The sequence below is a fragment of the Struthio camelus genome, chromosome 6, assembly GCF_040807025.1.
Source record: "Struthio camelus isolate bStrCam1 chromosome 6, bStrCam1.hap1, whole genome shotgun sequence".
Classification (NCBI taxonomy): Eukaryota; Metazoa; Chordata; class Aves; order Struthioniformes; family Struthionidae; genus Struthio; species Struthio camelus.
In genome coordinates this window covers 41,607,144-41,619,667 of record NC_090947.1, presented here as the reverse complement: position 1 = coordinate 41,619,667, position 12,524 = coordinate 41,607,144, and the positions used below count along the sequence as shown (strand labels likewise).

General features: G+C 41.0%; 1 protein-coding gene across 7 annotated transcripts in view; it reads right to left on the bottom strand.

The window, feature by feature from the left end:
• The window catches only part of ARHGAP15 (Rho GTPase activating protein 15), a 351,974-nt gene that overhangs the window by 19,185 nt on the left and 320,265 nt on the right, over window positions 1–12,524 (bottom strand). For all 7 annotated transcript variants that reach the window (XM_068949292.1, XM_009677349.2, XM_068949295.1 and 4 more), the window contains one exon: window positions 4,893–4,998. In XM_068949292.1, the coding sequence (XP_068805393.1) occupies window positions 4,893–4,998 (106 nt within the window). The remainder of the gene's footprint in view (window positions 1–4,892; window positions 4,999–12,524) is intronic.

The following is a 12,524-nucleotide window of genomic DNA, read 5'->3' as shown; positions in this document are numbered from 1 at the left end:
GGTTTGCTGATTATAAATTTGTCTTTGTCAGATCTGGGGGTCATTTTTTTCATTTAAAGAATTTTTACCTTTTTTTTAATATAAGGCTTGTACAGTTCTTAATGTAATCTGCTCTTCTGCTGTGCAAAAAAGGGTTCTCCTGAGCCTAGATTTAATATGTAAGCCTGCTTGAAACTGCTGATATGACACATAGCTTAGTATGTGAAAATCACATATGTTTGCTACATCTCTCCTCCACCGACTTTAAAAAAAAAGGTTTGCAGACGTCCCTTGCTTAGCATTACTGGATGCCATACTTTGACGGTATTTTCCGATTTTCCCTCAGCATTCTGGGTGCTGCTGCTGGACTTGTCATCACATTGTCATTGCTTCCCGTCGTGTGGGCTATTGTTGGGCTCTTGGTACGCACAGCTCTTTTTTTTTTTTTTTTAATCATGAATAGGTCGAAATAAGTCTATTTAGTAGTTTCCAAAAGCCCACGTTCCCCAGAAGGTAGCGGACACATGTTGCTAGCTTTGAGGTGCGTTCGTGTATGTGCTCGTTCGGTCTTTCATATGTTGAGGTTGGACGCTTTTCTATGCCTTATGCTATGAAGACGGCGGGAAGATGGCTTTCAGAAGAACTAAAACATAAATCTAGTCACACTTAAGACTTTTATTAGATAATCTACTGGTGTTAGTGGGTCTGTCTCAGACAAACAGTTCTACTCTGGAGGAGGAGCTTATTTGCAGTGCAAGTGATGCAAGCGCTTATTGCTAAGAAGGAAGAATTTTAGAGGAGGAAGGCAGTCACAAGGGAGAGCATCGTAACCTCCTTGAAAGGGCAGAAAGCCTGGGCTGCATCTGAGGATATTTTGCTGTGCTATAGACAGTGCAGGAAAAATGGAGCAAACGCATTTCTTGGATTCAAAGGTGAATCGAAAGGAATTGGCTTCTCCGCAGGCAAGTCAGCCAGAGCGGCCACAGTAACAGATCCACGTGATAAACCGGGAGGCAACTGTGGCGCTCCCCAGACAACGGGCCTGAGGTGCCTGCCAAGGAGGCAGATGCTGCTGAAAGAAGATCTTCCACAGTTGGGCAGCTGGGTTCAGTGCTCTCCACCAACAGCAAAGTCAGGCTGGCCTCTGTCTTCCCTTGGATTATGTCAGCATAGATTTTATACTTTTGTACATAGCACACCATACTGCTCTTATGAGGGAAAATAATGAGGAAGGAAAGGGATTTTGCTCTGTAATGCACCCCTTCACTGGGATGTCTACACGGACGGGGACAGGCAGACTCGAGCTTGGCCGCCCCGTGCTCCAGCCTGGTGGACGCGAGGCGGCTCGGGTCTGGGAGTTGCAGAGCTGCGTTACAGGGGCACGGAGCGCAGCTTAATAAGCAGAGCAGGCTGAGATTCATTAATTTAACATTAATAAGCGCAGCTTATTAGCTGAGGCACAGCGCTGTGTAACGCAGAGCCGCAGCAGCCCCAGCCAGCTCAGAGCAGAGCGGGGCTCTGCTCGCGCCTGGCCGGGGCGCAGCCAGCCTCTAGCTCCGCTCCGCTAGCTCGTTTTGCGCTGGTCGGTGAGGAAAGAGTATTTTATAGTCAGTGCAGAAGCTTCCGTGCAAAGAAAGCTCCAGGCTTTTGGACTGTCTGAGTCCTTAAGTCATTTAGACTCGTTGTGCCTCGGTTTCCCGATGGGTGCACGATAGCTAGCTCGAGACGCTGCTGCGAGAGCAGCACTGGTTATAAAGTACTGTGTGATTCTTAAAGAGGGAGGTGCTCCTTGTCCCTTACTGAAATTATAGTTTCACGAGTAAATTATTGCACAAATAATGACTTATCAAATAGAGGGTGGTTGCTCTCCGCTCACATTGGTGCACAGAGCTGATGCAAGACTCCTGCATCATTTGATGTCCTTTGTACACCTGCAGAACAGGACCTGTATGGTATATCAGTTTTATGTGATGCTTGGGTTTTGCTCGCCCTGTCTGGGAGTAAAATTCACTTGCAAATAAACAGCAGGAAGGAGTGGAGTCTTGAGGAACTATGGCCCTGTTTTCGCAAATATAAGAAAATGTATATACAGAAAACAAGTATCTCTACACATGCTAAAGTAGAGCAGGCTGTTTTCTGTAGCCCTTAATTTGGGAAAGTCCCTACTCAGATGAGGTTCTGTTGTTTCTTTTATGTGTAAAATATATGCTTGACTTGCTCATCTTAGGAAGAAGTATGAAAAACCTAACAGTATTTGTGCTCAACTATTTTCAATATAAAGCAATTTGTTATGATGTTAGACTGCAAAGAGCTATATGATATGTCTATTCAGCTGTATATTTTGTCTCTTTTACTCATGCATTATATTTGTAGTTGAATAAGTTTCATGCAAAGATGAATAGAGGACACGGGATTTTTTTTCCATCAGATGCAAAATACTTAAAAGTACAGGTACTGAGGCCCTGAGCGTTGGTTTTAATACCCGTTCCGTGAGGTTCACACACGACACAGTGACTTCTTGCAGCTTCAGTGGACTTGATCTAGGGAGGATGTGTGACACAGGTAAGATCTCAGTGTTAATCCCTGCTGGTACGTCTGCTGCCAGGGCTTTCTCCTGGACTCTCTCATCAGCTGCTTTGCATGGGTTTCTAAAGAAGGACCCGTTGGAAGTTCATCTGTCTCACGTATTATTTGATATGAACCCATCTGGACCGGCCGTTCAGACTGGCCCTTTTTTCTCATTGATGAGTTCATGAGAACGTGCCAGTTTGCACAAGTTTTTTATGTTTACAGTGTTTTTTCTACTGCTGCTTCCATATCGATGGGACGAAAGCTCCCAGGATAATCCCTTCCTTCCCTGTGCATGACACAGAAGGCTGACTTTCTCCAGAGAGACTCAGGTAGTTCCTTCCATAATGCTCAACCCACTAAGACGGCCCAAATATCATATTTTCCTGCCTTCCATCACTCTGCACTACTGCATCACTTCAGTACACCCCCTCTTTCACTGTATTTCTGCAGTGACCCTAGCATAAGCACATGTCCTTATTTAGATAATACATCTGCCTTCCTCCCCTTCTGTGGAGCTGTGGTCAAGCCAGGTATTGTAGACATATGCACTACTAAGTATCACTATTTAATTATTTGTATTTTATTTTTTTCCCCAAAACCCCAGTCTTGATCCAGTTTTGCCAGTTATCCTGTATATACACAGCAGGAAACAATTGCTGTCCTGAAGAGATTATGCTCTAAAGAGACAAGGCAGACAAAGTAAGTATTATCACCATTTTGTAAACAAGGAACTGAGGCACAGAGCGATTAAATGATTTACCCAAGGTCATACAGAACATCTGGTCAAAGCCAAGAACTGAACCCAGGTCTCCTGAGTCTCAATCAAGTGATTTAACTATAAGATCAAAGACTTATTGTGTATACCTGATACCATTCCCCTAAGACATGGTAACAAAAGTTTCTTCAGGTTAGGATCAATGCCATGTACAATGAAGTAAGTTTTATATATGGCATATTTGTTTGGACAGCATGTACCTAGTTCTTGCACCAAGGTTCTTCCCAGGAAATAATTTCCCTTATTATTTTTCCATTGACAGCAATATATGATTATCCTTCTCTAGATAACCCTCTGAAGCAGAGAATGTATGCACAGGGTACATTGGACGAATACATGGGAAAATGGTTTTCTTCAAGGCCAAACTCAGACGTTTCATAGACCTTTTAAAATCCTTCTATGCTTAATTAAATGGGAACATTCCCACAACTACAGGTACTTCCTTTTGCAGTTTCAGCCGGCAGTTGCACAAGATAAAGGATCTACATCTATTTTATACATACATATATACACATATATATGTATATATGTCAGGAGAATGCTGCAGAAACAGCCAGTATAAAGGCATCATTCATTGTAAGCTGGGAGTAGTCTTTTACTTGGAGTCATTATTATTCATTCACTGGGGTCATTATACCATTCCCGAGATGAAATACTCCTCTGTGTACAGAGCCTGCATGAGGCCCTAGTTACTACTTGGTCCCTTCAATTTTAAGGGTAATTTGGCTGAAAAGTGGCTGTGCAAAATGGCACCAGCTAGTCCCAACTTCAGCACAGCTAAGAGGGGAGGAACTGGACCCTGCCCTCTGTATGCCCCTGTCGTGTGATCCCTTACTGCTGCCCAGTTGTTTTGCAAGAAAAACAGCTGCAGGCTTGTTTTAAGATGAACTTTTGGCCTACTTTTGGCCTATTTTTGATGTTAATGCCATGAAAAGAGGAAAAAAAACAAAACCAATGTGAACCTGAGATTCGAGATTGATTTTGTGGGCCGACATCTACAAACAGAGCACGACGAGCGTAGAAACCATGGCGAGACGACAAGCGGTGGAACCTCACAACTGCATTTTTGTGGAGCAAAATTTGTGTCTCCTCTGCCTCTCTCGTATTTCAGGAACGCTAGGAAAGCAGAGGTGCGCTCCCAGATGGCACGCCAGCGTTTCTTAGGTGTTCTGTATTGGCACAAACTTCGCTGGGAGGTGCCGGAGCTTGTGCTGTATTTTCCTAGGTAAGTTGCAGGGGTGGTCACAGAAAGCCAGACACGTGCACTGGAACACGCTGTATTTGTTCAGCTCAATGTGCCTGTTCTTTACTAAAGCCAGCAGGTCTATCTGCGCATCAGAAAACTTACCTGTTCTGTTTTCTAATAGAGGAAAAATTACTGCTTTTGCTTAGGCACACTGATTCTTGAGCAGAAGTAGGATGTACATAGATACCATAAATCATGTTTAGTTTTGCCAAAGAACATAATTATCTTTGGTATTTTGGATGACATTTCCAATAGGATTTGGACACCATACCTGGACTCCTTTTAAAATTACCAATCCTTTAGTACTACAGTTCTACTTACTTTTTTAGATGTTCAAAGAGGATTTTCATTGTCTCATAGTTTGGTTTAGGGAGCTTTTTTACGAGACTCTTTATGGATTTAATGCGAATGGCGTTGTTCTGGATTTCTAAGAAAAAAAATACAGAAAAAATACATTTGAGTGCCATATTAGGATATTACTTTGTCCAGTACTATATCAGATATCTTAGCAATAAAAGTCATCATTAATATATGGTTAAAAACAGAATGCATTGTACCTTCTGTCATCTTTACAGAGAGCAAGAGTAATTTACAAAAATTAAAAAAAACCTCTCTAAATCTTAAGGAAGTATTTTCTGGTCCATAGAATTATATTTTCATGCTTCTCATTTATTTCATTAGATCATTAGACCATTATCCTAAGCAAAAATACCTCCAAGTGGTAAGGGACCAACATATTGTGACCAACATATATTGTGAGGGTGACAGAGCATTGGAACAGGTTGCCCAGAGAGGTGGTGGAGTCTCCTTCGCTGGAGATATTCAAAACCCGTCTGGATATGATCATGGGAAATATGCTCTAGAGGACCCTGCTTGAGCAAGGAGGTTGGACTAGATGATCTCCAGAGGTCCCTTCCAACCTCAACCATTCTGTGATTCTGTGATTCTGTGATATTAAGTAGAATATCACTTTGGAATTACATTCATCCTATGATCCAGTTTCTGTGGTGGACACTTTTCCCATATGGTTCTTGTCGTCCTTTATTTCTCATTATAGCTAAAGCAGCCATATTTGTGAATCTCCATCCCTAACATTTCACCCCATAATGGTGCGTAATATAAAATGATTTGATATTCTTTTTACTCATGCATTCTAATGGTCAATTCTTTCATGAAAATACTCCACCACAGCTATTTTCTAATACTAGATGTACCTGTGGCATCTCACAACTATATTTTTTTTAGGGAACAATTGGTATTTCAAACTTACAGTTAGAAAAAAAAAGAATGTTGGACTTGTTCTGACTTTTAATCTTTCTTTTGAGTTGATAAGAACATTGCTATTCCTTTTGTTAAGACAAACCTTCCTGTTTTAGCATGATTCATTGTTTTGGGGGAAAGGTTTGACTCTGTTATTTGCATTGATTTGTATAAGATGTTGCAACTGAAGTAAAGTAATGTACAATTGTGCTTTCGTTTAGGAACAGATTAGATAAGGTGCCAGTAGGCCTGACGTAGGGAAAACATCTTGCTTGTTACATGCCCTAGATAACCTGAGAATTCTTTTCTGATCTTATCATCTATGATTTAATTATCACCTATCATTCTTTGTATATCTTTGTTTTTAATATTCATATTGCCCTCGCACCCAGAGATCTCCATCAGGATAGAATCCCAGTTGCAGTAAGTGCTGCATAAACTGGCATGATTAGTGTCTTAATTCAAAATTTTGCAACAAAAAAATTATTCCCAACCAAAAATTTCTGGCAGTTGAAATTAATTTGAAAATTAAAATTATTAATAGGATGATATTCTTACTTCAGCATGCATTCGTAACTCCTGTTGAGGTTAATATTTCATACATGCAGATGTATATGTGCATACTATCTACAATATCGCTAACATTTTATATATCAACGATAAAAGTTCAAAGTAGTCAATGAATAGCTATTATTTTCCAGCAAAAAAAAACCCAAAAAACCTTTCATACGAATTTATTCTATAGGAAGTCATGCAGCTGGCAATAGTAGTAATAAAGTTACACACAAATGAAGAATAACATTTCTATGTATTTTAGTTTTGCACTGTTTTGGCCTATACAGACCCTTAACTTCTCTACAGTCCAAAAAGAAACAAATCTTGAAACCCAATGAACCCTTTGATTTTTCTGCCACGTGCCAATAATGTTGGTTATTTTTGTCCATAGGGCAGATTGTCTGTCCAGCGGAAATAGGACTGAAGGTACAAATCAAAATGATAGGACATTTGCAGAAGTGGATTTATGGCAAGAAGGGGGAACAGCTTCTGTAGGCTTTGTGCCTGAACTACATGGTGCGCATATGATCCTCCCAGAAAAGTCAGGTTGAGATTGATTAGGGCTGCCTGGCTGCTGCTTGCTGCAACTTTTCAAGTAAAGCCATTCAACTAATTTTTTTGAATAGTGTTTTCTCCGAGGAGTTCAATGGGCTTCAGAGGGACTGAACCACTTAAGCTGGCCTAAGAAAAGCTCAGTAGAAGGCACCACTCTCTGCTTGTCCATTACAGAATATTTGCAAGGAAATCTAGTACGGTAAAACTTTATTGTGGTCTTTCGAAGGAAGTTTCTCTGCTTGCTCTGTTGGTTAACATAGATACCAGCTGGGCAACCACCTCCCCTACAGAAGCAGCTGCCTTACCGAGACTGTGGTTCCTCATAACACGTACTTAGAGAGCAAACAAACAGAAAAGCACAACGTTAATTTACAAAGGAATGGTTTATTGAGAAAACGGCGAGGATGTAAAGCTTTGTTTTAGGGCTTGCGCTACCAGTGCCGTGGGTACTGACACACAGGGGAAGAGATCCGTGGTGAGGTGCTAACGCGCAAAATCCTGGGGACGGTGCGTAAAATTATTTGGTGAATCAACCTATTTGTTAATTGTTAGTCTATTGTAAAAGAAGAAAAACAGGCAACATGTGGTCACTTTAGTCAGCATTTCTGAACTGGGAATGATAAACACCTCTGCCTAGCTCTGGCATTTATCAGTACTGAGATATTATTACCACATAGAGTCACAGCATGGTTACTGTTATCATCAAAAAAAAAAAAAAAAAAAGAGCCAGCTAATCTTAATGGTTTGTAAAGCCGTTACCTGCACTGGTCTGACATTTATCATGATCATTTTACCACATGAGTCCTACACTGCAAAGGTATTTTATCTGGAAGGGACATCACTATGAATTATTATTTGCAGCTAGGTAGAAAATTGTATGTTGTAGATACCTTTTCTCATTATAAATCACAGTCACATTTCACCATTTCCCACACAAAGCTGCTGAGCCCAGGCTTTTTGCCATAGCACTTACTCTCGCTCCCTTTTATAGCTCCATGAAAATATTGGCCACTCTTTCATTAAAATGGTTGATATGGTTTTTTTAAATGTTGTATACGCTTGATTTTTTTTTTTCTAGTATAAAAGAATTTGTTTTTCCACTCGAGGAACTGAAGAGGATAAACTGTTCTTTTTTATTATTATTATTATTTTTTAAGCTTATTCTTGCTTCAGTCTTAGTGGCTAGGCTTGTCTTTACTCTTGACCTTGTTGATGGAATATTTAACAGATCAGATGCAAGATCTTATGTTTCCGTTGCAATACCTATGTATTTGCTTTTCTTCTGTAAAGCCTTTAATTCCGCTGTCGTAGAAATTTTCTCCCTTCGGAATCCTAAATAGGAAGATTTTTTTTTTTTTTGAGGTTTTTCTCTTAACCATGCTCAAATGGAGGGAGAAAATATTTAAACAGGAGTTTATATAAATCTTTATATAAATCTTTAAACATGTTTATATAACTAGCCAGGGAGAAGGTATCTTTACTCCGTGTTACGAAGCCTGGCAATGCATGGTACAAAGGAAGGGAAGACACTCTGTGCAGTTGTTAAATTCTCCAGCTAAGTCTAGAAAATGAAACAGACCAATTTTGATAAATTGAGATAGTAGGCATTACACTTTTTTAGTCGTAAAAAACTGAAGAAAATCTAGGGAAAGGATTCACATTTGGGAAAGTTAGACCATCTTTTCCCTGTGTGGATTTTAGAAGGAATAAAGTCGTCATAATCACATATATCAAATAAAGAGTGAGAGGATGTTTAATCCTTTTTGCATTCTGGGGAAAATATGGAAGATGTAGGTGATAATTTCAGCCGATCAAGATACTCGGCAGTGAACCGCAGATGGTATTCCATGTAATATTTTCATAGAACATATATTTAGAATTTGGGTTACTGTCTTTAAAAATAGGGCTGGCTCCCTTTAACAGAGCAAAACTGTGGAGATTCTCTCTTGTTTATATTTAAATGAACAATGCATTGGAAAAAACACTTAATATTAAATAAGCTCTTTTGTAAGTGAGCTTGGATAAACATTTGCACATAGGAAAAAAAACATGATGTGTCTGTAACATTAACAGTGGCTGGGTAAAAATGAATGAAGAAAGTAACCTTTAGCACTCGTGTCCATAAAGAATACTTAAGCAAATCCCGCTGAATCTTTCTTTTAATCATTAATTTTAAATGGACGTAGATGTTTACAACAAGCCACTTTGTTTCAGAACAGGAAGTCCAAGGTTTATCTCCAATAACTCACGTTTGCTAGGAAGGGATGTATGTCTCTAACCTGACATGCATTCATTATTTTCTAAGGTACTGGAGTCTGACCCATGACCCCCCTCAGACCTGCTGCATTATTCATGTCTGACTTACTTTGTATAGTTTTACTATAGTACCCATTTCCCTTTACCAGGCATTTCAGTTGCTTGTGCATGTTTAATGTTAAATGGCATTTATGGCTCACATTAATGCCTAATTTTATCACGAGCCATGGTTTCTTTTTATGCTCTTGAGCCTCAGAGCTGAAATGCTGAAAAAACAGTGATTTATGATTCTGCATAAAGCATCAGCCTATTGATCTGTCACCTAATCTGTGATTTTTTTTTTTAAAGCACACTTTTCTCCTTTTTTTTTCCTACAACTCTTCTCACCTTATTTTGCTTTTTGGACAAGATTTCTGCTGTGTTTAAAACGTCACACACTGTTGCTACAGCAAAATCTGCCTGCCAAGAGTTTCTCCAACAATTCACGACTGATTCAGCTGCTGAGAGAAAGACAGGTCTTGTTTGGGGCTTTTTTGGTTTGTTTATTTCCTTCTTTTTTTTTTTTCTCCAGTCGGAACTGAGTGGGTTAGGTGGATTTTCGAGTGCTAATGAAATTGTGAGACTTATGGCGCTGGCTACAGCCAGCCGTAGTGTGGGCAGACGCTCTGTGAGCTTCCCCACTGTGCTGCTGTGCAAGCATCCCCGCTGTTATGTTTGCTATAGTTTTAATGTCTGTGAAAAATTCCTGATGCAACTAAATTATGTTCTGCCCTCTTGTTTGTATAAATAAACACCCAACTTAGCCAATTCATCTTGCTCTTGCCCATTTCAGAAGCTCGCCCTGTCTCAGGATGCTTAACCCTGGTCCTCGATAGCTTTGGTGTTATCAGGGAACGAAAATTTGCTCCAAAGAGAATGCGCTTTTGGCTTGATTGTTTTTCAGAGATGTCAACTGCCCAAAACTCTGTTTTCGTTCGGTAGGTCTTCATATTTTGAAAACCATGCTGGTTAAAATACACACACAAATGCTCACACTTATACATATATATTTATATATGTAGATATATATGTATATATTTACATATATGTTTATATGTGTAAATATCAATTCTTTGTGTCGCTTTTAGTGCCAGGATATTTTAATGTTACTCAATGCAGCATAAAGGTCCCCATTTTAATCACTTGCACTGCACTGCCGCTATCTTTTTGTGAAGATGCATTGTGAAATACTTTCTTGTTTTAAAAAAAAATCTATAAGAAGTGTTCAAACTAACTAATGTTTGCTATGAGGAAAATAACCAATTTGTGATCGGAATTGATTTTACTTTTTAGTCATGCCTCAGAAATAGATGTTGCAAAAGAAAATGAGAATTACATGAGACCTCGCTATACGGGCAATTGATAAATTCACCCTATGTGATATAAAGTGGAGTTTTCAATGAATATTCATACAACTTTCGCAATCCGTTAGCAAGACCTCAGACAATGAGTTTGCCACTCGGTCCCATTTAACAAAAATATACGTGGCATTAATGGGAAAAAGCAGCACTTCCAAAAGTTAAACTTCAATGCATCAAACTCCAGGTGCCAGAGTTTGAGGGAAATAACCAATAATAGTCATTTTTTACATATTTGATGGGCCTGATTATGCAATGTGCAACTCTAAATGGCTTATAGCACATTGTAGCATGGTTCCATCCCATTGGCTGCAGTAGGGTGCAGGCAGATGGATGACAGTGACAAGGAGAGAAGTGCTTTTGCTTAGCCGTGCGTTAAGATGCCATCCAGAAGCTCTGTGCACTGCAGACACTTCATTAGGATGCCAGGATAATGGTAAACTACCACTCAGAGTGACACCCCATTTCCTGCTTACTGAGCTCTCCAACCTCGGCAGATGTCAACAATCTCACAGTGCTACAGAGCAGACCTAACTTTCCAGGCACTTTGACTCCAATTTTTTTCCCTTAACAGTGCCATACATTACATGCAATATGTAACAGCAAGTACCAAGCAGAAAACAAAATTTGCTGCCCTAATTATAACAAAGCGGCATCTGACTTCGGTACCGCGTGCCTGGCGTACACACGACCCGTTAGGCATTGTAAAAAAGGGGAATTGTCGGTCAATTTGGGGGGTTAATTAGACTTTGAACTTTGCTAGCTAATAGCACAAGTCTGAGCCCGACTGCAATGACTGTGCTTCCCTACTAACTTCTACGGAGCATAGGAAAAATATGCTGAGCTCTTTTCTGCGGTTATGTGGCGTATGGGGTTTTGCTGCTCCACGCACAGCCTTGCACGGGGTTTTCTGCACAGAACGAGCAGGCTGGAGCATCTGGATGGTGCGATAGTTTCCCTGTAAATGCACAACTCGAGGCCGTAACGCACCTCCCTAATGGCGCCGAAAGCCAGCAGAAACCCTTAACCTGCACGCCATCCCCAAGAAACACAAGGAGCTGCTTACACGTCTAAAAATCGTTTTCCGAAATAGGAACAGCGTCTGTAAGGCCACCTATTCTAATTTCATTTCTTGAGCCTAGCCAGGGTATATTTTTGAAATCAGAAATCCTGCTTATTTTTCATGGCGGGTTTTTCCCTCCCCCTCTGTGGCCAACCAGACGCCTGAGCAGTAGCGCGCTGCCCGACCACGGCGATCGCCCATCACTAGCTATTTTTGCTGTCTGAAGGGGCGGACGCGTGACAAGGCATCCCCGGCAGCCACAGGGAGCTCTCGGTCGGCTCCCGACACCCCCCCTCCGCCGCCTCCCTCGCGGGCTCCTCTCGGCCCCCGTTGCCCGAGTCAAGGGCCGGCTGTGATCGGCGTCCCCGGATGCTTCCCCGCTCTCCGCACGGCACCCGGGCATCGATTCGGGTCCAGACGGAGGCAAGGCTGCAGCGGCTTGCGAGAAGGCATGAGGGGGCAACGCGCTGCCCGGATTTCCTCTCGCATGAAAATTAAGGCTCTGAATAGGAGTCTTCACTAAACAATTGCAAAGACGGGGCCGTATCCTGTCATATTTATTCAGCTGTTGTCCGTTTTCTCCCTGGGCAAGATTCCCACCAAAGGTCTCGAGTAAGCTCTCGCTTAGCTCGCTGAGGATGTCGTCTCTGGCTTTGCCCTCGAGAAGCAGGGTCGGGCCCCTGGCCAGTACTTCAGGAGAGATCCCACAGATACAGTGAAGATAAGAGAGATATTTGAGGTGATTAAGATGTAAAAATACATGCTTTAAAGACTTTTTTTAGGTATGCTGAAAATAATTTTGTGAATATTCATTCTGATATTTTTGCTCTGCTCTGCCTAACCTTTAGTATATTAACTTCCAGCAAA